We start from the raw sequence: 25,079 nt of genomic DNA, 5'->3' as shown, positions 1-25,079 counted from the left end.
ACACACCTTGCATTTTGTACTTGTTTGTTTGTTTATTAAAAAATACTTGTATAGCACAATTTTATTTTAAAAAAATCAAAGCTCTTTACAACTATTATATATACGCAATAAAAAAACCTAATAAAAATATAAAACAGATCACCAGCTAACTATTACAGCAGATGTTTATCTTAATTGTCTGCATGAGCCTGGTCATAAAGAAAGGTTTTCAGAAGACTTTAAAGGATAAAACAGAAGACAGCTGCTAAATCTCTATTGGAAGGGCTGGGCCAATGACGCTAAAGATTCAGTTTTGCGTCTGTGGGCATTTCCAAAATTCCTCTTGTCCCAATGCTTTCCCCCAGGGAAATGCAGAGAAAAAATGTATCTGGGAAACTAATCCAATGCCAAAAAATTAATACATGTCTAAATTTGAGCTCCCCTTTCCCTAGGCTCCTTTAACCAAGTATGTGTTAACGCAGCCTCCACTTGTGGTGCAATTAGATTTGAGAATTTCACTAGGGTTAGTGAAGCACCAAACCTCAAACATGTGCTTGAGCCCTCTTTGCCCTCACTTGCACCAAGAAGGCAAAGAGAAAGAGCATCAGCAAAAGGATGCAAAAGCTGCACTCCTAGTATCACTGGCCAATTTGTCAAAACGAGCTCTAAGCAAGCAGGGCAAACCATTCTGGGGAGAAAAATATGGCATGAGCTTTAACGGCTAGCACATTACATAAATAATGCAGAGCACTTAGAGAAAAGTATTGATAGCTATGAATAATAACTGAGGTATACGATCAACGGAAAATGTTTTATTGATGCACAATAACATTTACGTTGTGTAGATGTGTGAATTGGGCACATACAGTCTAATCTGTAATTAATAAGCCATCCATTTCTAATTAATTCTGCATTAAATGTTTACCACAACAAATAAATTAAAGGAAATAAGCATAATATATTCACTGTTCATTTCACATTTGATCCTCGGCATATTTCTCTCCCCTGGACTGAATCTATGCAGAACTCAAGGTTCAACATAAAGCTTGTCATTTCAGGTAATGGAAACTTACCTTGAGGAAGATGGCTTAGGAATCAGCTGTGTCAGAGATGTGGGTACATGTGGAAGTGCCACTTTGACCATGCCTCAAATATTTCATAGAAGCTTCTCAGAACTTTAGCTACAGTGTCATAGTTATATCATTTTTTAGGGGGGTGTTGTGTGATCCAGTAGGCTGTGATTTCATGGTTAAGTGAAGAAAATATGTTGAAGCTGTCTGCTCACAACAACATATGACCTTCTATGTATGTGTGTGGGAGGGTGTTAGGAGAGGGATAGTTCCTCTGGTGGGTATTACGTTGTGCTACTTCTTGGGTAGCTTTTCCACCTTTGGTCCCCACCCTGCACTCAACTATCACCTGTGGCTCCTAGAAGCTGTCAGCGTGCGACAGCAGACATACCCCGGGAATGGCTTAGACTGGCTGAGTAAACCGGGTGAGAGTAGCTGCTGGGTCTCAAACCTTCAGTGAGTTAGGGTCATCCCCTGCATTCAAAGAGAGGCTTCAGCAGATTGAGCTGGAAAGACCAATAGTGGGTCCAATGGTCAAGAAGGTGGTTTCTTCACATGCTGTAGAGGGAAGTGAGGGGCAGATGGGTCTCATAAACCTGGGAATGTAGCCCATCTAGAAGAAGAAAAACTTTAGCCCTAAACTTCCACTGCCTTGTGGAATATCTTTGGGAGAAGAAAAAACTAAAGACTAATTCCTACACAGATGCAGAGTGGAGTCCCTAAGATGGTTGGATGGTGCCTTGTATGCCTCCTTCTGGCAACTCCTACAGCCAAACTGGTGCTAAATGCATTGCTCTGCTTTCCTTTGGACCACATCAGAAAAGGCCAAGAGGAGGTCTTGCCTGGACAGTCCAGGATCTCCATACACACTGCCTGCCCAGGTGTGCACCCTGGGGAGGTAACTTCGCTGCTGCTAATGCAGCGGTTTGACTTCACCCCCGGAGACCCACTCCACTGTCTCTTGGGACAGATGGGTGCCCATAACAATTCTCACAGATGTCTATGTGTTTGCCTCGTTCACTTAGCGTAGTAAGCCAAACTATGGCATACTGGAACTGTGCAGATGTGCTGGCTCTCAGGAAGAAGCTTTGCTCCTTCCTTGTCCTTTTAGCTCAGTGTGGCGTGGGAATTAAGCCAAGGTTTGGCTTAGTGTATCATCCGGTCCCAAGTTCATGATTAAGCTCTCTCCTCCTTAACCAAAATCTGTAGCCGAAAACAAACCTTGGATGCAGCTTGTGGTTTAGGAAGATCAAGCTAAACCAGGTTCAGATGACATGCTAAGCCAAACCTTGACTTAGTTGCTATGCTGCATTGACTGAGCTAAAAGCCACTGACTCATATAGTGTAGCATCCTGTACTCACAGTGGCCAGCCAGATGCCTGTGGGAAACCAGCAGGATTTGAGCACAAGAACACTCTCCTCTCTTGATATTAAGGGAGACAGGTGATCATCACCAGGGAAGGCGTTCCTCAAATGAGGAGCCACCACCAAGTAAGCCCTCTCACCAGTCAGCATATCATTAAATTAAATAACAGTTAACTGATGCTAAAGACAAGAGAGTCCATTGTGTTCATATCATCAGTTCTGCATTGCCCGGCATTGTCTGGCAATGCAATCCAAATCCTAGCCAGGGCGGGGAAGAATGGAGAGGTGGGGCCAACACATCTGCAGCCCTGTAGCCAACATCAGCCGTGGTTCTGGCACAGCAGTCAGGCTCAGACCAGAAGCACTTCCGTCCGCACATTCAGTGCATGAGATAAGTAGCTCCATGCTGGTGGAGTGATGCTGGCAGAGCACCTCAGCCCAATCCACCACCGCCCCTACTGTCAGTCCAACATGACTGCAGCTTAACACAGCAGCCAGTTCAACCAATTCTGAGCTGATGTTCCATCGCACATTGCTTTCTGTGGTGGTGTCTTTGAGCTTGCATGGATCATGGCATTTGAGGATACGCTGAGTCATCAAATTATGCCTGCACACAAATGGTGTGGAAAATAGTAGCATTTGCACAACAGGCTGCTGAGAGCACCTCGCTGAGGGGGCGTGTCAGATTTCAAAGGTGCCACTGCAGGAGCCATACTTCAGGAGGTGGCAGTTGCCATGGCAAGTACAATTTTTTCGCATTAAAATAGAGCAGGGCTTGATGTGTTGCACCTGTGTGGCATTTTCTCCAAGATGTGTGAGAACTCCCACCTTCTAGAGTTCCCAGCAAGACTGAGATGATGCTCCTCTTGTTTATTTAGCCTTATGGTGCAAAGCATTTATCAGTCTGTTGGCCTGTTAAATTAATCACATTTTCATCATAATTCTGTGATGAATAAGCAACTAAATCAGATATTTTAAAACAGAGCTCTGGCCAACTGGAGCTTTTTTCATATAGATAAATATCATAAATGTTTACAATTGCAGTGCAACTCTTGTAGTGCTATTTTTTTAAACTTGAGCTGGGTTGAGGGTTTTTCCCAACATGCTGTTTGCATGCATTAATGTTATATCGGCCAGACCTCTGTTATTCACATTTACCCTCTGAGAAGTCAAACGAATTTCACTTCCCCCACGTCCTGGATTGCAAACACAAGATGTAACTAGGGCCAAAGATCACAACATTATGGAATAACAAGGATCTGCAGGGAGTTAGCAACTTGATGATTCCATGCAGGCACCCCTAACTTGAGAAAGAACTGGGAGAGCCTCCCATTGTTTCACCATTTGAGCCTTTATAACTCAGGATCCAGATCGGTAAGTAAAAGATTCTGTGCCTACTCATATTCAAGATGAGTTGGAGGGTTATCTGTGAGCTGCATTCCTCCAATATCAGCCAGTGTTTGGAGGGATTAAACCTCCAGGGCTCAAAGCAGTAGCTATAAGTGGGGCAGGATGTGGTATGGAGGTGTTGCCTATTTGGCTTTCCAATGACAGGGTCATTGCAGAAAGCCAGTGTGGTGTAGTGGTTAAGAGTGGTGGACTCGTAATCTGGGGAACCGGGTTCACGCCTCCGCTCCTCCCCATGCAGCTGCTGGGTGACCTTGGGCTAGTCACACTTCTTTGAAGTCTCTCAGCCCCACTCACCTCACAGAGTGTTTGTTGTGGGGGAGGAAGGGAAAGGAGAATGTTAGCCGCTTTGAGTCTCCTTCGGGTAGTGATAAAGCGGGATATCAAATCCAAACTCTTCTACTTCTTCTTCTACCAAGAGGGGAAGGGGCAAGGCAGAAGAGGGAGGTCTCAGTCTCAGAGGCAGAGCCAATCAGATACTCCCCCTGCTCTGCTTGCACTGTTCCCACCTACCCATTGTCTCAGCCTCCACCTCTCAGTAACCAGCAGCAACCTTAGCATTTTTCTCAAGTTACAGGTGCCTGCATGAAATAATCAGGTCAAGATAACTCACTGCAGATGCTTGTTATTTAAGGACAGGACGTAAACTCACTATATGCAGACCTACTTTTGTTAAAATTTGTCACACATATTGGGCAGGTTTTCCCCCATGCCACTTTCAATGTGAGGTGAACTGCTACACGTTTGTCATTTCCACTTTCTAGTCAGTACATGCAGCAATCTCCCAGTTAAGATCTGCTGTAGGGTGCCCTTTTGGTGTTCCTGTTGTTGAGTGAAGTTTCCACTGCAGTGGCCCATGACAAGGCCTTCTTGGTGGTGGTGCCCGCATGATGGAATTCCCTCCCTCAGGCTGCTTGGCTTAGTACCTCATTGGTTAGTTTTGGTGGCATTGTGAAGATTTGTGGTTTTATGAAAGCATTAGGAAGTAACTGGATTGGCCAGGCCCTGTTGTACCACTATTGTTGTTGCAACTCTTGTTAGGTTTTTTAGTGATTTTGATGTTTAATACTGATGCTGTGTTTTTATTATTATTATTATTATAGTTAGTTGTATTTTATATGTGGGCACAATATTTGCTGTGTAACTATTGTTCATCACTCTGATATTTTCTGTTGAACATCAGCCAATAAATCTGATAAGTACTAATAATAGTAATGGTGATGATGATGTGGTCCACATATTTTAACTAACTATGCTATCACTAATTCTTGTTAATTTTAAAGCTAGAAAGCGATCCCTTGCAGTCTATGTTAATAAATTAACTTTATCTTTGATTAATGTTGCATTAAATTTGTTAAGCAAATTGGATGATATGATATGCTAAAAACTGATACTGGGTGATGTTTTCACAGTCACTATAAGAGGCTTGTATGCCCCACTTTATATGTTTATACTTCGAACTGGCACCTTTGCATCTAAATATTGACACAATTGCACATATTTTATCTTCTTTTTTCCCATGGATCACTTAGCAAACCTTGGCTTGTACAAACTGCTGTTTCTCTGATTAATTTTGACAGGATAATGATAGGCATTTTCACATTTCTTCCTTTCCAATTTTGAGCTAATTTGACTTTATTTGCATATCATTAGAAATGCTTCCCTTCAGGATCTCAGTGATGCCATGGACCACCACTGGAATGCTTGGCACAAGTTCTGAGCAGTCACAACATGGTCACTGGGGTGCCACGCCTATCAGAAATCAGGCTAGTTCACCTGGACAGTGATGACTGCTCTCACCTTGACTGTGAAGAGTGACTCACATTTTGCTACTGTTTATTTTCTAACAAATGAAACCTTGTTTTACTCTTTGAACTAATAATGTAAATGACAAGCAATTAATGTCATTTTGGAAGTGAACCTCAATACTGGGAAAGTGCTTCTACAAAAACATAAATTGGATATTCACAAATGGATAGTTGCAATTGTTCTACAGCAACCTTCCCCCAACCTGGTGCCCTCCAGATGTTTTGGACTACAGGCCCCATCACCCCTGGCAATTGACTGTGCTGGTTCAGGCTGATGGGAGTTGTAGTCCAAAAACCTATAGGGCACCAGGTTGGGATACTCTGTTCTACATCATAATTTTAAATCCACAACATGCTTGAACTCACATTCTGTTCTCACATATGATAGATTCAGACAATTGCTTTTCAAGCAGTAGGATTTCAGTGTGGCCTTATTCCTGCCTCAATGAAATGTTATGGCAGAGATTAAGAAACTCAGGGGGAGGTCTCTCCATTTCGGTATGGTTTGGGCTCCATGTCACAGCCAAAGCAGTGCAAGTGCCAATCTCACTTTTTGTTGTCCAGATCACATGGTTGGGCAGATCATATGATTATTTCCTATTGGAATGCCTTCTATTAGCATAGCATAGCACAGTATAGAATAGGAAGCAGCCTTATACTGAATCCATCTAGTTCAGTATTGTTTACACTGACTGGCAGCAGCTCTCCAGAGTTTTTAGTTAGGAGTCTGTCCCAGCCTTATCAGGAAATGCTGGGGATTGAATCTGGACCTTCTCAACTCTCGTGCTAAGCTACATCCCTTTGCCAAATTAGATCTGCATCAAGGGGGTGGCTACGTCAGTGGTTGCCACTTGATTACACCACCATAGTGCCATGGTGGTACAACCATCTCAAAAAGTTGAGATTTTTGTTTTTGTGAAGGGGCTATCAGGAACTAAACTACAGGAGAAACTGGTGATTTTCAGGTTTTAGTTCCTGTGAAATCAAGTAGAACTTGGATATCTGAGGGAACCCAATTAATGAAGGTATCTACTGACTGTTTTAGGGACGTGGGTGGCGCTGTGGGTTAAATCACAGAGCCTAGGACTTGCCAATCAGAAGGTTGGCGGTTCGAATCCCCGTGACAGGGTGAGCTCCCGTTGCTTGGTCCCTTCTCCTGCCAACCTAGCAGTTCGAAAGCACATAAAAGTGCAAGTAGATAAGTAGGTACCGCTTCGGTGGGAAGGTAAACAGCGTTTCCGTAATATGCTCTGGTTCGCCAGAAGCGGCTTAGTCATGCTGGCCACATGACCTGGAAGCTGTACGCCGGCTCCCTCGGCCAATAAAGCGAGATGAGCACCACAACCCCAGAGTCGGCCATGACTGGACCTAATGGTCAGGGTTCCCTTTACCTTTACTGACTGTTTATTGGACAAAGTATAGTTCTGCAAATTGTCTAGTGAATTGTGGCACTAAAGGCCATTGATCATTCCTTTATGGCATTTTGTTGCCGGGTAGAGATGTATTTGTTTTTGAGAGAATTTCCAATGGGTTGATCTGGGTTGAGCTGACAGACAGGATATGTATTGCATTTTAAAGTTTTTTTGCAGCGCTGCTTCTGATCTGCTGTCTTGTTATAGCTTAGGTTTTCTAAAAATAAATTTTATGTTTGTGCCCCATTTTGTTCTCCATAATGATGAATAATAATATTACATATTCTCCAAAATTTCTCAGATGAAAATAGGGATATCCCATTCTACATCAGGAAGCTTCTCCCATGTTTTAACTGGCCGAACGTGTAGATGTCATATATACATCTACATCGAGCCAATTACAACCTCTCCACCAATCCTACCTCTCAGGACTGTTGTAAAGAAAAAAAATGCGTGAGGGAAGGGATTGTGTACAACACCTTCCACAGATAAACAGAATGAAATAAAATTTTAGCTGTAAGCTGCCTCGAGTCCCTGGAAACTGTAAGAATGCTATTGAACTCAATGGGTCTTACTTCTCAGTAAAAATGCTTGGGCCTGCAGTGTAAGGCTGCCCAGTCTTTACCCAGTTAACTGGGAATACTGTGGGACTTACTTCTGAGTAGACAATGTAAAGCTCCTTTTACAATAAAGGAATCAACACTCCCTGTGTTTCATAAGAAAAGAATTTAAAGTGGATTGGTGACCTTTCCTTCAAAATTATAGGAAGGACTTCATATGCCAGCATCACTATTCTCTTCATTTAGTGCAGGTATTTTATTATCAGGATAAACAAGACTCGGTTTTTGCACCTACGCAAACACACAGAGAGACCACTTCTAATTGTTCTCTGAGACATGGAGGAGAGGAATAAGGAAAACCGGGACAGCTTCTGTAATTCTGGGTCTGTCCCTGAAAAATAGGGACACTTGGAGGGTATGAATTACATTGTTAATTTTATTTATGTTCTTACATGTTCACCTTTCTTTTGTCAGGGATTTCCAGAATGGTGTGCATGTGGTTCTCAGGCACCCACCTAAGCACAGATCAGAGCCAGGCCAATCAGATTCAGCAAGGTGGTAGCCTCATACATCTTTCCAAAAGCCTATTGGAAATTATGTATATTGTCCAGGAAATGTGCACAATGCCCTCTTCCTGGAAGGATTATTTGCACATTCTCCATTAGGCCTGGTGAATATGTGCAGTGGTCAATTGTTATGCACATTAACCACTCAACTTAAATTCCCACATATATAGTGAGGCACTTGGATTTTTCTAAAATCAAATCATGGTATATGCAAATATTTTTATAAATAAATGTCAGTCTTCAAGCTGCGGCTTCGAGATTGAATGTTTAAATATTCCTTGTACATGCACAAGTACCATATTCAGACTCACCTTCTCCCTGATATGCTAGGTTAATGTACCAGTATATGTAGTATTTTTCTCATGATAGAAAAATGTTGGTCCCCTCAAGCCGATATGTCCAGGAAAACCTTTAGTGATCAATGGGCCTGAATATATAGAACAGTCAAAGGGGATCCATTCCTCTTTCCTACACAGACCATTCTGTGAGACTTTAGATGCTGGATACATTTCACTTTACAGAGTGGCAAGGAGGATACATTGCCATCATTAGGCAGAGATGAAAGAAAATCCCCAATGTTCAATACAGTTGTATGTTGATTGATCAGATCCAACCATTCACACATTCTTCCTGCCCCCACCTCCACTCTGCTCAGCTTCCAATAAAGGGCTTCACACAGCTTCAATCACAGGCAAAGCTCATTACTTCAAATGAGTAGAAGCTTTTTGAGCATTTAAATATTCTTTTTCATATTTCAAAAAAGGACAGTCAGTCACTTATTCAGTATTTAATTTCCTTAAAAGAAAAAAAAGCACAACACATTAACATGACTGCCTTAAACACCATCTTTGGCTTTTGCTGCAATTATAATGGCACATGTGAAAAGAAAGTTAAAATAACACCTACTGAAGTTGTGACTGCTGTCTCTTGAGATGTGCTGAGCAGTAAGCTGGTTAGATCAAGGGATGTATTAATAGCCTTCTTCATATCTTAAATGGGTCTGGAAGGAACAAAGGCAGCGTGGTTATGTATAGGACAGGTAGCCATATGGTATAGTAACTTCGTTTTCAGGTGCTATTTAACATCTGCCAGGGATGTCGGGAGATGTTCATTTTTCTGAAGTTACTTTGCAACCAGAACATCCGCAAGACAAAGGAAAACCAACAGTATATTGTACTCTTTTGTAATAAATTTGTAATCAAAGTTCTGATTCACTTCAGACAGGATGTGTGGTTCTTTGGATTAAAAAAGGCAGTTCTCCAATTGCAGGCATGCATCAGAGAGCTCTGTTAAAAAAGGAAACTGTAGTTGTGCTAAGCCAGTAATCAGCAGTAAGAGGGAGGTATTGCATTCAGGTTCAGCATAAAATAGTTGTGGAATTAGTGGTGCCTTCAGAACAGGGGTAGAAGTCCAGCACTCCATGCAGCAGTAGTGTCTCATACCCTGCAGGGATGGCTTACTCCATTTTTAAATAAGTGAAGTAATATGCATACTAAAATTGGGGGGGGGGGTTGTATGATGTAACTTAAGTCGTTGTTGTCAGCATCCGCATCTATCACGAAAGACAATGGGGGCGAAGTCAAACCTCTGTTCTAGTGGCACTGAAGTGGCCTCCCCAGGGTGCAAGCCTGGGCAGAGTTTGGAGGTCCAGGGTTGCCCAGATGAAAAGAGCCCCCTCTTGGCCTTGCTGATGTGGTCCAAAGGAAAGCAAAACGATACGTTTGGCACCAGTTTGGTTGCAGGAGTCACTGGAAGGAGACGTACAAGGCACCTTCCAACCATCTTAGGTATTCCTCTCTGGATTTGTGTATGGTTTACTCCAGGCTTCCTCAACCTCGGCCCTCCAGATGTTTTGAGACTACAATTACCATCATCCCTGACCACTGGTCCTGCTCACTAAGGATCATGGGAGTTGTAGGCCGAGGTTGAGGAAGCCTGGTTTACTCCTTAGCCTTTTCTTCTCCTGCCTTCTTGACAGTTGGACCCACTATTGGTCAAGTCCACTCAATCAGCCAGAGCAATCTGCAGGGGAAGTTCCTAACTCACCAAGGGTTTGAGACCCATCATCAATATGCCTCTTTCAGTGTGAGAAGAATGCCTGGCTGTTGCTTTCTTATCCTAATTTGCTACCTTAAAACTTGACACCTGCCTGACTTTGGGCTCATCCACACCCCTGCTTCTCCAATGTATATAGTAGAATCCCTAAACCCTTTTCTGGTGCAGGAGCTTTGGAGCAAGCTGATCCAGTTCAGAAAATGTTGCTGCTGCTGCTGTTTTCACAGCTATTTTTATGTTGGTGCTATTGATTTGTGTTTATTGATCTGGTTTTACATGTTTTGAATTTTGGTTTCTACTTTTATTATTGAGAACTGCCTTGATGATCTGTGTTGGGTTGAAGGGCAGGAAAGGAGTTCTCTGAAGAAACAGAAGTATAACAAACAACTCAACAAAAGGCCTATTGGCATCGTCCATCCACAGTTAAGCACTCTTTTATCACAAATATGTTATTTCACATCAATAGGAGTTTAACACAAAATCTGATAGTACAATAAGAGAGATGAGAACAGTGTTGTTATCTTCTCATTTGGCGATAAAACAAAAATAACCCCCCTCCACTACTCCCCACATCTATTCCTTTAACCAGTCAACATTTCCCAATAGAATGCATTTGGTTTTCGGAAAAAAGGCAGAGTTTTGACATAATGAGAAAATATTAAATTAAAAAGATCTTTTTGTGCATGGGTGAAACCTCAGCAAAAGAGTAACATTCAATTAGAAAACAACTCTAGAAAAGGCTGCCAAATTGCATTAAATTTATCTGATCTCTCTGTCTTACAGTACATGATTCATTTTTTTAATGGAGAAGTCTTAAAGGTCTTCAACCCAATTTTCGATTAGAGGCAAAGGACATGATTACCAGAACTGTAACATAATATGCTTTGCTACAAATGATGCTCTGGCAGTGCAGAGTATAGTAGATTTTTGGAGCTTCCAGATTTCAAGGATGTGTCCCAGAAAAAAGATGTTTAAATGAGAGTTCTGACTTGAAGGACAGGAGTACGTTATTTATGTCGATGGTCTCTTTCTAAAAGGACACAATAGTAGGGCCTTTCCAAATTATACAGATGAGAGTCTCTTGTAAGCCATCATATCTGCACCACTTATTTTTCAAAATTCTTATATACAAAAGGCTTTTTTGAAGGCCGGTGAATTTCAAGTACAACTTTTTGCTGAATGAGCCTAAGACAACAGATGATATGGTTAATGATTTAATGGCATCTTTCCATTGTTGCATTCTGAATCATGAACCCAATTAGCTCTTAGGTAGTTCATGTTAGGTTTATGGCTATCAAAGATGATCTTATATAAGACGTCAAACTCAGTCTAAGAAAAAATGCAAAGCCTTTAAAAGGTTTAGGATTAATTGTTCAGAGGTACCAATAGTTTAGTGCAGCAAACAAACTTCTAGAATAATCACAAATGCATTTGATTGAATCAATATTCTGCTCAATCAGGAAGTGCATAGACTTGGATACAAAACTATAAAAGGGGTTAAAATCATAACTAAAATCATAGTTCACATTCCAAAAATCAGCCCACTTTTCCCACTGGAGTTGTTTTGTAGAAATGCCACATTAAATATTTTTCATAAAGATTATCGTATTTTTCCATGTATAAGACTAGGTTTTTTAACCAAAAAATTAGGTTTAAAATTGGGGCTTGTCTTATACACAGGTAGTGCTGAGGGGTGTTTTCTTAATTTGGAGTCCCCCCAAACAGAGGGCATCTTATACAAAGAAAAATACGGTAGTTTTGGTAGAAAGCAGATTCCGTATGTTCTCTCTCACACACTCACTTTAAATTGTAAATTATTTCTTCAGTATCTCAAAAGGCTATGGCGGCTTGGGCATCATGCAAATGTATTTAAATAAAAGGGAACAGGTGAATCGGTTAAGGCTGCGACCCTAAGCACTGGTGAGTGAGTCCTGTTGAGCAGAGTGGAATTCATTTCTAAGTTGACAGCACAAGACCTTAATTTGACAGAAGTCCTAAACTACTCACAAGGGTTTCCAGTTTGCTTCAGTAGTGACACTGGTGTCCATAAGAAAGACCAAGATAAACATCCAAAAGCAGTTATTTCCCACCCGTCACTTACATTTGAAATATTTGATTCTTTTTGAACTTTCAGAAATAACCTGATGCCAATAGGCAAAAGAACAATATCTTTCAACTCTCTCCTACCCTCTCCCCAACTGCAAGATGTCTATGACAAAAGTGTCTCTCACCAAATGCAAACAAACTGTGAAAACGACTATGAATTGAAAGTGGAGACAACAGATTCCCCTTCCCTGTTTATCTGTTTGCTTTGTAACACAAAAAAACCTTAATAAAAACTATTTTTAAAAAAAGCTTATAGCCAAGTTTGTATCTATTCTGCTCTCTCCCCTTAGCAGAGTTGCTATTTGGATGGATGTATAAGGAATATATTTAAAATAAACAAATCTGGGCAACTGTTTTGCTGAGATAGGGTTGAAGGCTATAAATCAAACGACAGTTTTGAAATTTTTCTATTGCTCATGAAAATGAATGTTCTCCTCTCTCTCACTCTTTCTCCCGCAGAGAGCTGATATAGGCATTTCAGCATTAACCATCACACCAGATCGGGAAAATGTGGTCGATTTTACCACCCGTTACATGGACTATTCAGTGGGTGTGCTGCTTCAGAAGGCTGAAAAGACAATGGACATGTTTGCCTGCTTAGCACCATTTGACCTCTCTCTCTGGGCTTGTATAGCTGGCACGGTGTTGCTGGTCGGACTTTTGGTATACCTCTTAAATTGGCTCAATCCACCACGTCTGCAAATGGGATCAATGACTTCAACGACTCTCTACAACTCTATGTGGTTTGTTTATGGATCCTTCGTGCAGCAAGGTAAGGGGAAAAAATATGACCTAGCAAATGACAGGGAGGCCAGCTCTTATTATAAGGATGCAGGACCTGTGTGGCCCGCCAGATGCTGTTGGACTCCAACTACCATCAGTCCCAGCCAACATGGCCAATGGTCAGGGATGATGGGAGTTGTAGTGCAACAACATCTGGAGGGCTACACATTCCCCAAACCTGGCTATGTGGCAGAGAACATGCTTTGCATGAGTACATGTATGTGCAATTTATTAAGCTCCTAAAAGAGACTATTCCTTTTAAAGAGTTTGTTTAAAAGAAGAAGAAAAGGAAAAAAGAAGACTGCCTACAGGCTTCTATTTTGGGAAGAGACATGACCCATTTTCTTTTAGTTATACCATGTTTTATGATTTATGTGTGTACAATTTTGTAACAAGAAAGAAAAAAAAAAAACGAAGGGCTGTCCAATGGAAAAGGGAGCCAGTTTGTTTTCTCCTGCTCCAGAGGGTAGGAGCTGAACCAAGAGGTTCCAAAAAAAGAAAGGGGATTCTGATGAAACATGAGGAATAACTTTCTGGCACTAAGAACTGTTTGACAGTGGAATGATGCACTCTTCTTCCTTGGAAGTTTTTAAGCAGAAGTTGGATGACAACCGGTCAGGAATTATTTGGTTGTGATTCCTGCATTGTAGCAGGTTCGACTAAATGACCCTTGGAGTCCCCTCCAACTCTACAATGTAGTTTTATGTAGTTTTTCAATTTTATTGTTCCGCAAGGGACAATGACAATAAATATATCGTATCGTATCATAAAAAAAATTCTATGAATCTATGACTCATGATGAAAGTAGCTTGGAAAAGAATGAACAGAATAAGAAAACAGTGTGAAAAATGATTGAGTAAAGAGATGAATCCTGAAATGAGGGTGAGAATGGATAAGCTTAATGAGCAGCTAAGGAAAATGTATCTAAGCAAGATAGACGTGGCAGAGAAATAAGATTAGAGGCAGACAAGCAGAGAAACTGTGGTGATAGAGAGTGCAAAAGAATAGAAACCTGGCAGTGTCAGGTGATGAACTTGAGGGCAAATGGGTATCCTGAAGTCAATCAGATAGAGCCAAGATGGCCGGCTAAAGGTCAGGGATAATAATAATAATAATAATAATAATAATAATAATAATAATAATAATTTATTATTTGTACGCCGCTGGCTCTCCCCAGCCACTCTGGGCGGCTTCGAACAAAGATTAAAAATACATTAAAATGTCACACATTAAAAACTTCCCTGAACAGGGCTGCCTTCAGATGTCTTCTAAATGTCAGGTAGTTGTTTATCTCTTTGACATTTGATGGGAGGGCGTTCCACAGGGCGGGCGCCGCTACCGAGAAGGCCCTCTGCCTGGTTCCCTGTAGCTTTGCTTCTCGCAGTGAGGGAACCACCAGAAGGCCCTCGGCGCTGGACCTCAGCGTCCAGGCAGAACGATGGGGGTGGAGACGCTCCCTCAGGTATACTGGGCCGAGGCATGTGCCTGGATTGAAGTAAAAAGAAACATATTCAGGTCTTTAGCGCAACCACTGCTACTTGATTGGTCCTCCAGTGTCATCTGACTCCCCAGAATGGCAGAATGACAGGCTACGTTATTCATTTCTGAGCTAAATTGCCTGCTCTTCTTTCCACCGGATAGCACGCCAACAGAACAGAGAGGAGGGAGCCAGCACTTGGTTCACTGGTTCTAGTTTCAGGCTTCTGACAACTAGAAAGCAATGAGAACCTTTTGCCTCTCACCATTTTTGGGATGCTTCTTTAAAGGACTCCATCCACTTATCTCTGTTCCCCCAAACTTCTCACTCTGTGAACAGGATGGGAATGCGTCCCAACAATTCAACTCCTTTTCAACTCTCCTGCTTCTCTCAGTTTTCCTCACCAAGCCCACAGTTCCCCCTCAGCAATTCTGCTTTATCTCAGCACGCTGAGAGAAGAGGCATGGCCACCAGAATGACCTGCTTCATTGCTGCAGCTTCCTGCACAGACTTCCTCCTCATACCTATATGCATTTATCTCCTTCTGCATGGTTAAAATCATGCTTTCCCAGGAGCATGCAGTTGAATGCATACAGACATGTGCACACCTTAAGCTGAACAAGCAAAGAAGCATGGAAGAGGCAACTCTATTCCCCCATCCAGTGTAGTGTGTGAACATCTATCTATGGGCCTTCCAGACAGGTGATTTTTTTTTTACAGGTTTGTTCTATAACATGTCATTGACATAATAATAGTGCATTAGTCATGGATTTATACTGGATTGTCCACACATAATTCCACTTACTTAGTTATTCTGCGAGGCTTCACCGATACTGCTCCATCATTGCCATTTGGAGCGGCACACTTGTGCTATAGCGCAACAAGAGCAGGACAACAACAACAACAACTGGATGTTTGTGGGAGGAGAGGTTACAGGATTTCAACAGGAAGCTACAGGACTGTGAACGTAGCAGCCTTTCCACCCAAAGACCTTTGAAACTGCAGAACGTATTGAAAGGGGGATCTTGTATAACCACCCCAATACCACCATGAGCACAAATAATCACAAAAGCACAACAGGAAAGGACATGAATGGGGAGGTTCAGTGGGCTCCTTGGGGACGGTGGACTAGAAATTAAATAAATAATGTGATCAAGAATTACTACAGTACCCATCATTGCAATGGGCAGATCTGAAGCATCAGTAAGGTTTGTTTCAAGCCTGTAGGATTTCCAGTTTATTAAGTAACAGTGTAACAGTAACAGAACATTTCCCCCTCTGCAACTTCGAAACAGTCTCTGTTTCTGTCGGTAGTTTATTCAGTGCATAAAGCAAATACTGTATTCTGGGGCACAGTTGGAGAGAAACCTCTCTGACCTCAGCTTCAGCAGTGCCCTTGGGTCCTGTGGCTGACTTCGCTGACATGCTGCCTGCCCCGTCGGCTCGTTTCGCTTCCGCTCCGTTTGTCTTAGACCTACCAACTCTTCCCTGACCTTCTTAGCTACGTTCCCCATTCCCTCCAGCCTTCAAATCTACCTATATTATTCCCCAGTGTCATTTATCCTCTCCACTTTCTGAGTCAGCCTTCCGACCCATGCTCATTCACATATTCCAAATGGGTCACAGACTGTTGACTCAGCATTGGTGCTCACGTCTGGTGCCAGATTCTTTGGGTTTTGTTTCTTTATGTCTGAGGACTTATTGGGTGCAGTGCCATGAATCAGACCAGGGCAACGGGGAGATTTGAGCTCTGAAAACAAGGTAACGCAAAATTAGGACAATACAACTGACTGAGCAACTGGAGCAATAGCCTGTAGCTTTTGTTATTTCATGCTGTGTTTCATGAGTTAGTGCAGGCATTGCCACACCAGAGATATACCGTGCTTGCTAATTCAGATGGCATCTGTTGTACAAGCAACTGACTGAGGCTGCAACATAAATTTAGGTGAAATTCCAGGCATTAAAGAGGCTTGATTCTGTTGGCTTTGGCATTACTGTGTGCTAAATTTTAGCAATGGCTCTGCTTTGTACCCTCCCAACCCTGCAGTTGAAGTGGCATCTGCCTGTTTTGGGAGACAAGGGAAGAGTACTCCTTTGGGGGTAAAGTCAAGGAGTTACACTGCCTACTGTGGCTGTGGAGACTGATACTGGAGAGACATGTTTTATTGCAGGTGGGGCACATGAAAGTGTCTGGTTTTGCTGTTACAGGTGCACTTATCTCTGTGTTCCTCCCAGTGATCATTCCTTCTCCGGTCACTGCTATGAATGCCCAACCTGACTGCCTGTCTCCAGACACTGCAATCGTCTGCAAGAGATTCCCATATGACACATTTAATGTTGCCAGCCTTCATTTCACATTTGCAGATACCTTTGTCATGTAGAGTTGGTCTGCCTGCAGGCCTAGTGCCTGAAGCCCGGTCCCCTGAGAGGTACATCCATGGAGATCCTGCCATCTTCCATTCTGTGTACATGATCAAGCCAGCGTAGATGCTGCTGAGACAGAAGTGTGAACATGCTGGGAATGTGGCGCTGGGAGAGCACATCTTTTTTTGAGACTCTGTCCTCTTTCCTGGCAATGCAGGCCTAGGTGGCAGAGCTTAGGAAGTGGCGGTTTCTCTGCCGTGGACTCTACTCCACAATATCCTCAAGGTTTCTCTGTCCATTATATAGAATAATCTTCATCCCCATCCAATCTCCTTGTAGCTTTCAACAGAAAGAAAGTGGGGAAATTGCTTGGTTTTGCAGTTGATATGGTTCCTGCAGTCTGTTTCCCTCTTCTCGAACAGGAAGAGTTCTAGAGCTCTGAGTCATATAATTTGTCCCCCCCCCCCCCGCAAAATATAGAAAGCTCAAATCAGTGGTAAAACCCACAGTGTCAGTTTTTGTAAATTCCTGAATTTCTAAACATGAATCTTCCTCAAACACAGCAGCAGTAGCTAATTGCTAACAGATATGTATATACCCTCCAACATTCCTCACATGGAAATAGGGACAGTTCTCATCCCTCCCCCAAATGATCCTCCTTGATCCCCTTCTCCACCCCACACAGAGCATTTCCTGTCAGACGAAGGGTGAGTGTCACCAGCACACATGCCCCCCGCCATCCTGAGAAAACCCCTTAATATTGATTTGATTTTGTATTATTCTTTGGCAGATTGATAAAAAGAAACACACACACAAAGGGACAAGATTAGATGCGGGCACACAAAGCACACAAAAAAATCAAGACCCCCTTGAATTTCACTCTACTTCACTCCCCCTTTCTTCCCACTCAAGGTGACCCTGCCCTCTGCCTGCCCCTCAGGGCCAGTGCATCACACGGCGCGGGGCCTCTGCAGCAGCATCAGCAGCAGCAGCCTCTCCTCCTCTTCCATTCTCCAGCAGCTGCCACAAGTTGCCCAAGGGAGGAGGCCGGCAGCGGTGGCCATGCAGAGGCAATGGGATGCTCTCTTGCAGCCGCAGCGGCTGCCATTGCTGTTGCTTGCGACAATCCTCCTTCCTGAGCTCAGTGCTGGCAGGGGGAATCATCAACACCATCATTTATTTGTATGCAGCCTTTCCACCGTTAAAAAACAATGCCCAAGGCGGCTTACAGCATAACAAGATTTACATAATTACAAAAGTCATAAACAATAAATCACATCAAAAAAATACACAACCAAATTGGAAACAATTTCCACATAAATCAAAATTTAAAACTAAGAATACAGCATTAATATCACAGTTTAAAATGATGTAGGTAAAAAATAGCGGCAATTTAAACAAAACAAACAAAACAAAATAGAGCCCTCTCTGCCCAGCAGCAGCAGCAGCAGTGGCAGCAGTCCTTTATAGAGCCCATCAGGCCCCGCTGTGGGCCAGGTGTTGAGTGGAAGGACTGGGGCCCTCAGGCGCTGAGCAGGGGAGTCATTCCTGGATCAAACTGGTAGTCAGTGTGGCTTTTGTAATTCTGGGACTGTCCCTGGAAAATTGGGACACTTGGAGGGTATGTATTAAGAATATAAAAGATTAAAGAACATCTTTCTAAAAAATATATAGCAGATTTTCTTAAATTCCCACTTTTCTTCCATCATGGAATCCAAGATGGCATGACTGTAGTTTCCAGCTACACAAAAAGTTTACGGTTAATTTTGTTTGTTTGTTTCCTTGCCCTTTTTTTTGACTACAACGCTGCTACCATTTTTGTTTTGTTTTTTTTAAATCAACATAATAAAAACAGAAACGAGCTGCAGTAGCCAATACAGAGGCTCTTTAGATGTATATCTGATAAAACAAATGCCTGTTTAAACAGGAAGGTTGTTTTTTTTTGTAAGGTTATGGTTTTGGGGTGGCAAAACACCAGAAAAGAGATGTGAGGTTCTGCAGTTTGTGAATGTTCTTTCTGGATTTCTTTTGGAAAAGTCGCATAGAATTCAGCTAGATGCCACCAGCATCACTGCACCACAGCAATGGTTTATACCAGGCTTCCTCAACCTTGGCCCTCCAGATGTTTTTGGCCTACAACTCCCATGATCCCTAGCTAGCAGGACCAGTGGTCAGGATTATGGGATTTGTAGTCTCAAGACATCTGGAAGGCCAAGGTTGAGGAAGCCTGGTTTATACTGTAGTTTGCAACCAAAACTCATATTTACAAAGAATTAGGTTTACCTCAGTCTGCATTTGGGAACAAGTTTTATTGACCTAAAGGAAGGCCTTTTTCTTCATCATCATCCATTATGGTGTTTTTTATTTTTGTTTTAATAAGAGAGAGTCTAAAGAGGCATATCTCCTTCAAGCAGGACAAGTTTTAATTTGGTTGAAAAGAAAAGAGCAAAGAATTAAATGGACTTGATATCAAAATACATGAATGTGCAGAATGACTGAATAATAGAGACACTGAAGGCCCGGGAATTCTAGTGCTACAGCTCAGGAGATTCATTTATAATGTCATCCAGCATTTCACATTCAATTTGAATGTAACAAAAACTATGTTAGCAGAAGCTCTATTGTTTACTAACCCCAGTGAATACAGGAGAGAGAGAGAAAGCCGAAAGTAATTCCCAATGACAGATTAACTGGCTACAGTGCTAAGTCTGGCTTCTATATTCACTTCTCATCTGCTTTCCAGGCTGCAAAAAAAGTATGTGGGTCTATTTATTTTAGAAAAGCAAATCTGCTGCCGTTAATTGTGATTGGCAGATCCTAAGCAAGGCAATATGGGACATTTTAAATATTGTCACGTTCACTTAAGAAGGCTCTCTCGTTAGCTGATTTAAAACATGACAAGGTAGTCATTCCTGTTATCAAAAAAACCAACAGCAACAAAAAGCACAGGCACAGCAACTTCTGTGTCCTGCATTGAAAGGAACAAAGCGGCACGACCCGGAGGCTACTGGTTCTTTGCTGCCTTTGAATTATTTGTTTTGGGCCGCCAAACATGTCCTGGCCTTGCATCATCCTTATTTTGTATTGACTAAAGGTTTAGAACTGCACGCAGGCTTATTTCTTCCAGCCTTGCCAAAGATGAAAGTAGAAAATAGCGCTTTTGGAATAAAAATATACATGTTAGGATTTAGCAAACAGGGCATGCTGTTTAGATTGGAACAGGAAAGATGTTATTTTCACCTGCTACTTTTTATATTTTGCTCCATCCCATGTGCTGATCATTACACAGCAGCTGTTGAGTTCATGTGTGGGGTTTTTAGAACTAGGATTTTTTTGGACCTTTAAAATGCTGTTTATGTTTGTGCTTTTGGAGAGAAGCTCTCAGAGTTGGCCATGCTTCAGTCTGATTCAAAGGTGAAGTAGGCAGGGCCAAAGTAATGTGGCTTACAGGAAGAAGCTGAGCAAAATGTTATGTCAATTGCTGGCTGGATCTTATTTATAGCATTTTTGAGTTTCCTTTCCAGCAATACACAAAACTTGAATTAGAACAGCTACATCCAAATATAAACAAGGGAGACTTGATTAACAGGAAAATACTGTCAAAGCATCCAGGGAACGATTTTCATCATTAGGAGAAGAACTTTAATTATGGTAGCAGGACAGCAAAGTGCATGTTGAATGAATTCACAAGGCAGCTCCATCTGGCATTCTGCTGTAAGATCTGTTAAAAAATGCAATTGCCAAACGAAGAGAAAACAAGAAAATCCACAGCATTCGTAATGGATGTTGTGATAGAGGTGTAGCATGGGTGGGGGACCTCAGGCCGAGGGGCTAAATATGACCCTCCAAGGCCCTCCCCACAGGACTCTCCTTGGGCCAGACTCCCTCCCCAGCCACACACTCCATTGGCTCTGCCTGACTAGAATTTGTCCTTGAACTCAGATCATACTTCTGGCTTCCATGAATGAAGGATAGAGAAGAGGTTGTGTGTGTAGAAACCAGCCTACTGTAGAAAGTTAAAATTTGCATTTGTTGCTTCAGCCACCTTTGTCTCTGGCTTCACCCACCTTTGGAATGTGGCCCTCAGAAGGTTGCATAGTAGATAATATGGCCCCTGGAGTGAAAAAAAATCCCCACTCCTGATTCGAAACAAGCAAACTTCTCTGTGACTAACAGCTGCTCCCTTCACATTTTGAAAAGTAAAGGTCAGCCCCAGAGATCATAGTAGTGGCCTTATGAGATGGACTTTTCTATACATCTCACTCCTAAATTGTCACTTTTGAAACAGGATTAAAAGAGAAGCCTGCCTTCCATTGATGTGTGGACCCTGCATTCTTATCTTTTTTTAAAGGCTTTGCCCTTCCAGAAAGAGTGACTGTGCGTTTAATCCATAACCATGTAATTGCACTGAATTTTCTTCCTTCATAGATATTACCTGTCACTAGGACTATACTTAGACATGAGTGAGGAGGGGCAGAGCAAAATAATACATGAGGCTGGTGTCTCTCTCTCTCTCTCTCTCTCTCTCTCTCTCTCTCTCTCTCTCCCTCTCCCTCTCCCTCTCCCTCTCCCTCTCCCTCTGTGTGTGTGTGTATGCAATTGTGTGTGTGGTTATGTGTGTTTCAGATTAGGCATATGCATGAAATTCATGTTTTTTGACACTGCTTACAAAATACAACGTAATTCACTATTTTGTGCCTTTGCTGGAGTGAGTATACATTAATCGAGATTCAGAGAGCATTCACAGCATTACAGTGTCCTGGACCATCCTTTCCTGAAATTTACATATATATTTTTTTTGGGGGGGGGGAATTCAAAAACTTCTTTCATAATTGTAAATCCTGCCTTGTTAGCTTCCTATTTTCATGATTATGGTAATTAGGAGTTACTGGTCTCTTGTCCCCTGCTCCCTTCCTTCTGTTAAACTGAGTGCCTTAGATTTTCTAGAGGGAAGCTGGGGGTGTTCTTTGTCTGGCAGGACAGAATGTAATCCTAAACAATGGCTCAGTCATTAGCTCAGCTTAACAAACAATGAAGCCCAAATACAAGTCTGTTGTCTCTGGCAATTGGCATATTTTCTCAGTTGAGCACTGGGTTTTTTCTCCTCAGCATCAGCATGAATATCATCTGAAGCTGTGCAGGAAAGCAAAGTTAGTACCAAAATATTGTAAGCATCACAAAGTATTGTGAAACGCTAACAAGGAGCAAGCAGTGTAAAATTTGATTCACACAGGTGATCGATCCATGTGGTGAACGTTCTTCTTCAGCCAGGCCTTTGGCTGATTGACATCCGATGCTGCCCTTTTGTGTAGTGGGAGGGGGGATTATTGGTTTGTTTTTGTTCTTATTTTTATTAGGTAGTTTGTGTTTCTTATATTGTAATTCCGTGGTGTGAACTGCCCTGACATCTATGGATGAAGGGTTATACAAATTTCAGCAGCAGCAGCAGCAGCAACAACAACAAAGAAAGGGGTGTTTCTGTTTAAAGGTTACACACAGACGCACATACATTGTGCACATTCACACTGTAGCACATACAACACATGTATCATACGTCTGAAATCAGATACCGTAAGTTAAATTACGTAAACCAAAATGTGGTACATATTAGTACCGGAATTCATGTTATGAAACACACATCAAAGTTTTCAAAAACAATTACAAAATCTAATGCAGGCAAAGGGCACAGGGGTGAGAGAGCATCAACATTTTGAAAGAGAAAGAGCTGTGAAGGAGGATGGGCTCAATAATTCGTGCAAAATGAACGCAGTGAAATGGCATTTCAAATTGCATCCCTACTTCAAACATATGTTCTTTACTAAAATTGCAAGCTGAGAAAAAGAGAACATTCAGGTGGTTATCCAATTTAACTAATATGAAACATTTAGAAAACTGAGAATCCAGAAATTTACCACTGAGGAAATCATAAACCATAAGGACAAAGGGCAGTGCTAACAAGGATTAGACAAAGAACCCCCTCGTCCAGCCATCATAGGAACCAACCAGTTGACTCTGGGAAGCACAAGAGTAGAACGTGAAGTCAATAGCCATCTCTTACTGGTCATATCCACATTTTGTAGTTTGTTAAAGGTGCTGGGAATTGTAGCTCTGTGAGTGGTAAACTACTTCCTAGGATTCTCTGGAGAGAACCAGGTTGGTGAACGCTAATTTAAGCTATAAAGCCCCAGACACTTTAGCCTTTCTTCACAGTAAAGATCCTTTTATCCTTTGATCATTTTGTACCACTTTACCAGCTCTATTACATCATTTTGGGACTGGGGAGAACAGCAATGTCTTTTGAGTAGGAACAGTGATTTCTCATATTTTTCTCTCTCCTTAGCCAGAGAAAGGCTTCTTGTTGAGCTCAAGTTATATTACAATGTACTGTGTTGATATGAAACGGCAAGACAGAAGCCCTTCCCTGCCCTTGGGATTGGGAGTCTAGTATTACAGTTAATTAGGGGTCAATCAGGTATTCATAACGTAGAGCCTTTCCGCCAGGCACACAAATGCATGACACCCATCTCTATCACCAGGACTATTTAATTACCACATTGATTTGCCACAGGGCATGACCAAAGGTCGCAGACAAATCTGGATAGATTGTGACAAAATTCCATTATTACTTTGGGGCTAAGCTTCAAGTTGTCTATATGTATTGCTCTTGACCCCCAGGTACTGAGAAAATAAGTATTTGAGGACAAAGCTTCAACAAACACTTTCGTGAAAATAGCTCATCTCAGACTGTAATGTGACTTGAAACCCTGTCTCATTCTTCACTGTGCTGCAGAACACAACGTTGGACGTGAGGCTGCCAGCTGAAGGGTCTGGCAGCTCAGTTGCTGTTGTCCTCTCTAGCTCTACCCTAAATACTGGCAAAGGAAAAGCTAAAAGCCCCCTAATGCATTCCCTAATGGAGCTGAAGCTTTCAGAGAGTGGGGAGTTGGCAAAAAGGGATGGAAAGGAGATGGAAACACCCATGAGAGCACATCAGAGGCTGTCTGTACTTTCAGTACTACTGGTACTGAAGACCCCCCAGTAAAAAGAAGTCATATCGGAAATCTTTCCTTCACCTACAAAGCTCGTTGCAGGTGACTAGGCATATTCTAAGGCAGGGGTAGCCAGTCTGGTACCCTGCAGTTGTAAACTGCAGCTGCCATCATGGAGGAATAAGCTAGACCTAAATGGCATAGTATGCACCCCAGATTAATTGAAAATGTACCATAAAAGCATCCCAGGATGCTTTCCTGACCAGAGAGGCTGGGGTTCCTTGGCACACAAATCAAATCAGCACAGAAATTCCCTGAAGGTGGGAAGTTTGAAATCCACTGCCTTTTAATTGAAAATTATTGTAGCAAGTGACTAGGGTGATGTGGGGCCCCGTATGAGGCCAACATTTGACACCCTCTCCAGCCCTTGCCTGCATGTGCCTCCTTCCCGAAGTCAGGCAAGTGCTTCCCAGGCTTTGAGAAGGCACCCTCCTTAGCTCTGCACCAAGTGCAGGCGAACCACAGGCCCTGCCCTAAAACTGCCTCTGCAAGTAACTTAGAAAGAGTTTAAGGACAATTACTCAGAACTGCATGGCGCTCTCTCTCTCCTACTTGCCGTGTGAAAGAATGATGCTTTTGCTGTTGCAGAAGGCGGCTCTGTGCACATTTTAAAAGATAAAACAGTGTACAAAAAGGGGATGTTAAGATATTGCATGTTTGACCATGAGCTGTAACGTTGACCCTAGGATGCACAAAGCAGAATTGATGTTTTATTGAAGAAATTGACATATTTTGTTTTGCTTGATTGGTTGCTAACAGGCAGAGATGGGCACCTGATGTGTCTCTAGAGCAGGGCTGGGGAACCTCTAGAGGTGTGCTCTGAAGAAGAAGAAAAGGCTTATCTGTTTAACTGTCATATGGCACTAAAGGCAGCTAAGGGTAAAATGCTATTAGTAGTAGTTTCAGTATTATCATTATTAATTTTTATACCACTCTTTATGAAAAGATCCCAGGGTGGTATGAAGCATTAAGAACACATTTTACAGAACATAAAAAGAAAGACATAATAAGAAGTATAACAATAGACAGCATGATAATAAAATAATCATAATAAGTGTCTCCCCTGCAACCAGTATTA

General features: G+C 42.2%; 1 protein-coding gene across 7 annotated transcripts in view; it reads left to right on the top strand.

Annotated features, from left to right (window-relative positions):
• GRID2 (glutamate ionotropic receptor delta type subunit 2) overlaps window positions 1-25,079 on the top strand; it is an 802,847-nt gene that overhangs the window by 622,683 nt on the left and 155,085 nt on the right. For all 7 annotated transcript variants that reach the window (XR_014538421.1, XR_014538422.1, XR_014538423.1 and 4 more), the window contains exon 11: window positions 12,788-13,100. Coding sequence is in view for 4 of the 7 variants with exons in the window: in XM_083571111.1 (XP_083427237.1) it covers window positions 12,788-13,100 (313 nt within the window). In the remaining 3 variants the exon portion in view is untranslated. The remainder of the gene's footprint in view (window positions 1-12,787; window positions 13,101-25,079) is intronic.

Source organism: Podarcis filfolensis (assembly GCF_964270895.1).
Source record: "Podarcis filfolensis genome assembly, chromosome: 9".
Lineage (NCBI taxonomy): Eukaryota > Metazoa > Chordata > Lepidosauria > Squamata > Lacertidae > Podarcis > Podarcis filfolensis.
Note: the sequence above shows the minus strand (reverse complement) of the source record. Positions and strands in the feature narration are given on the sequence as shown.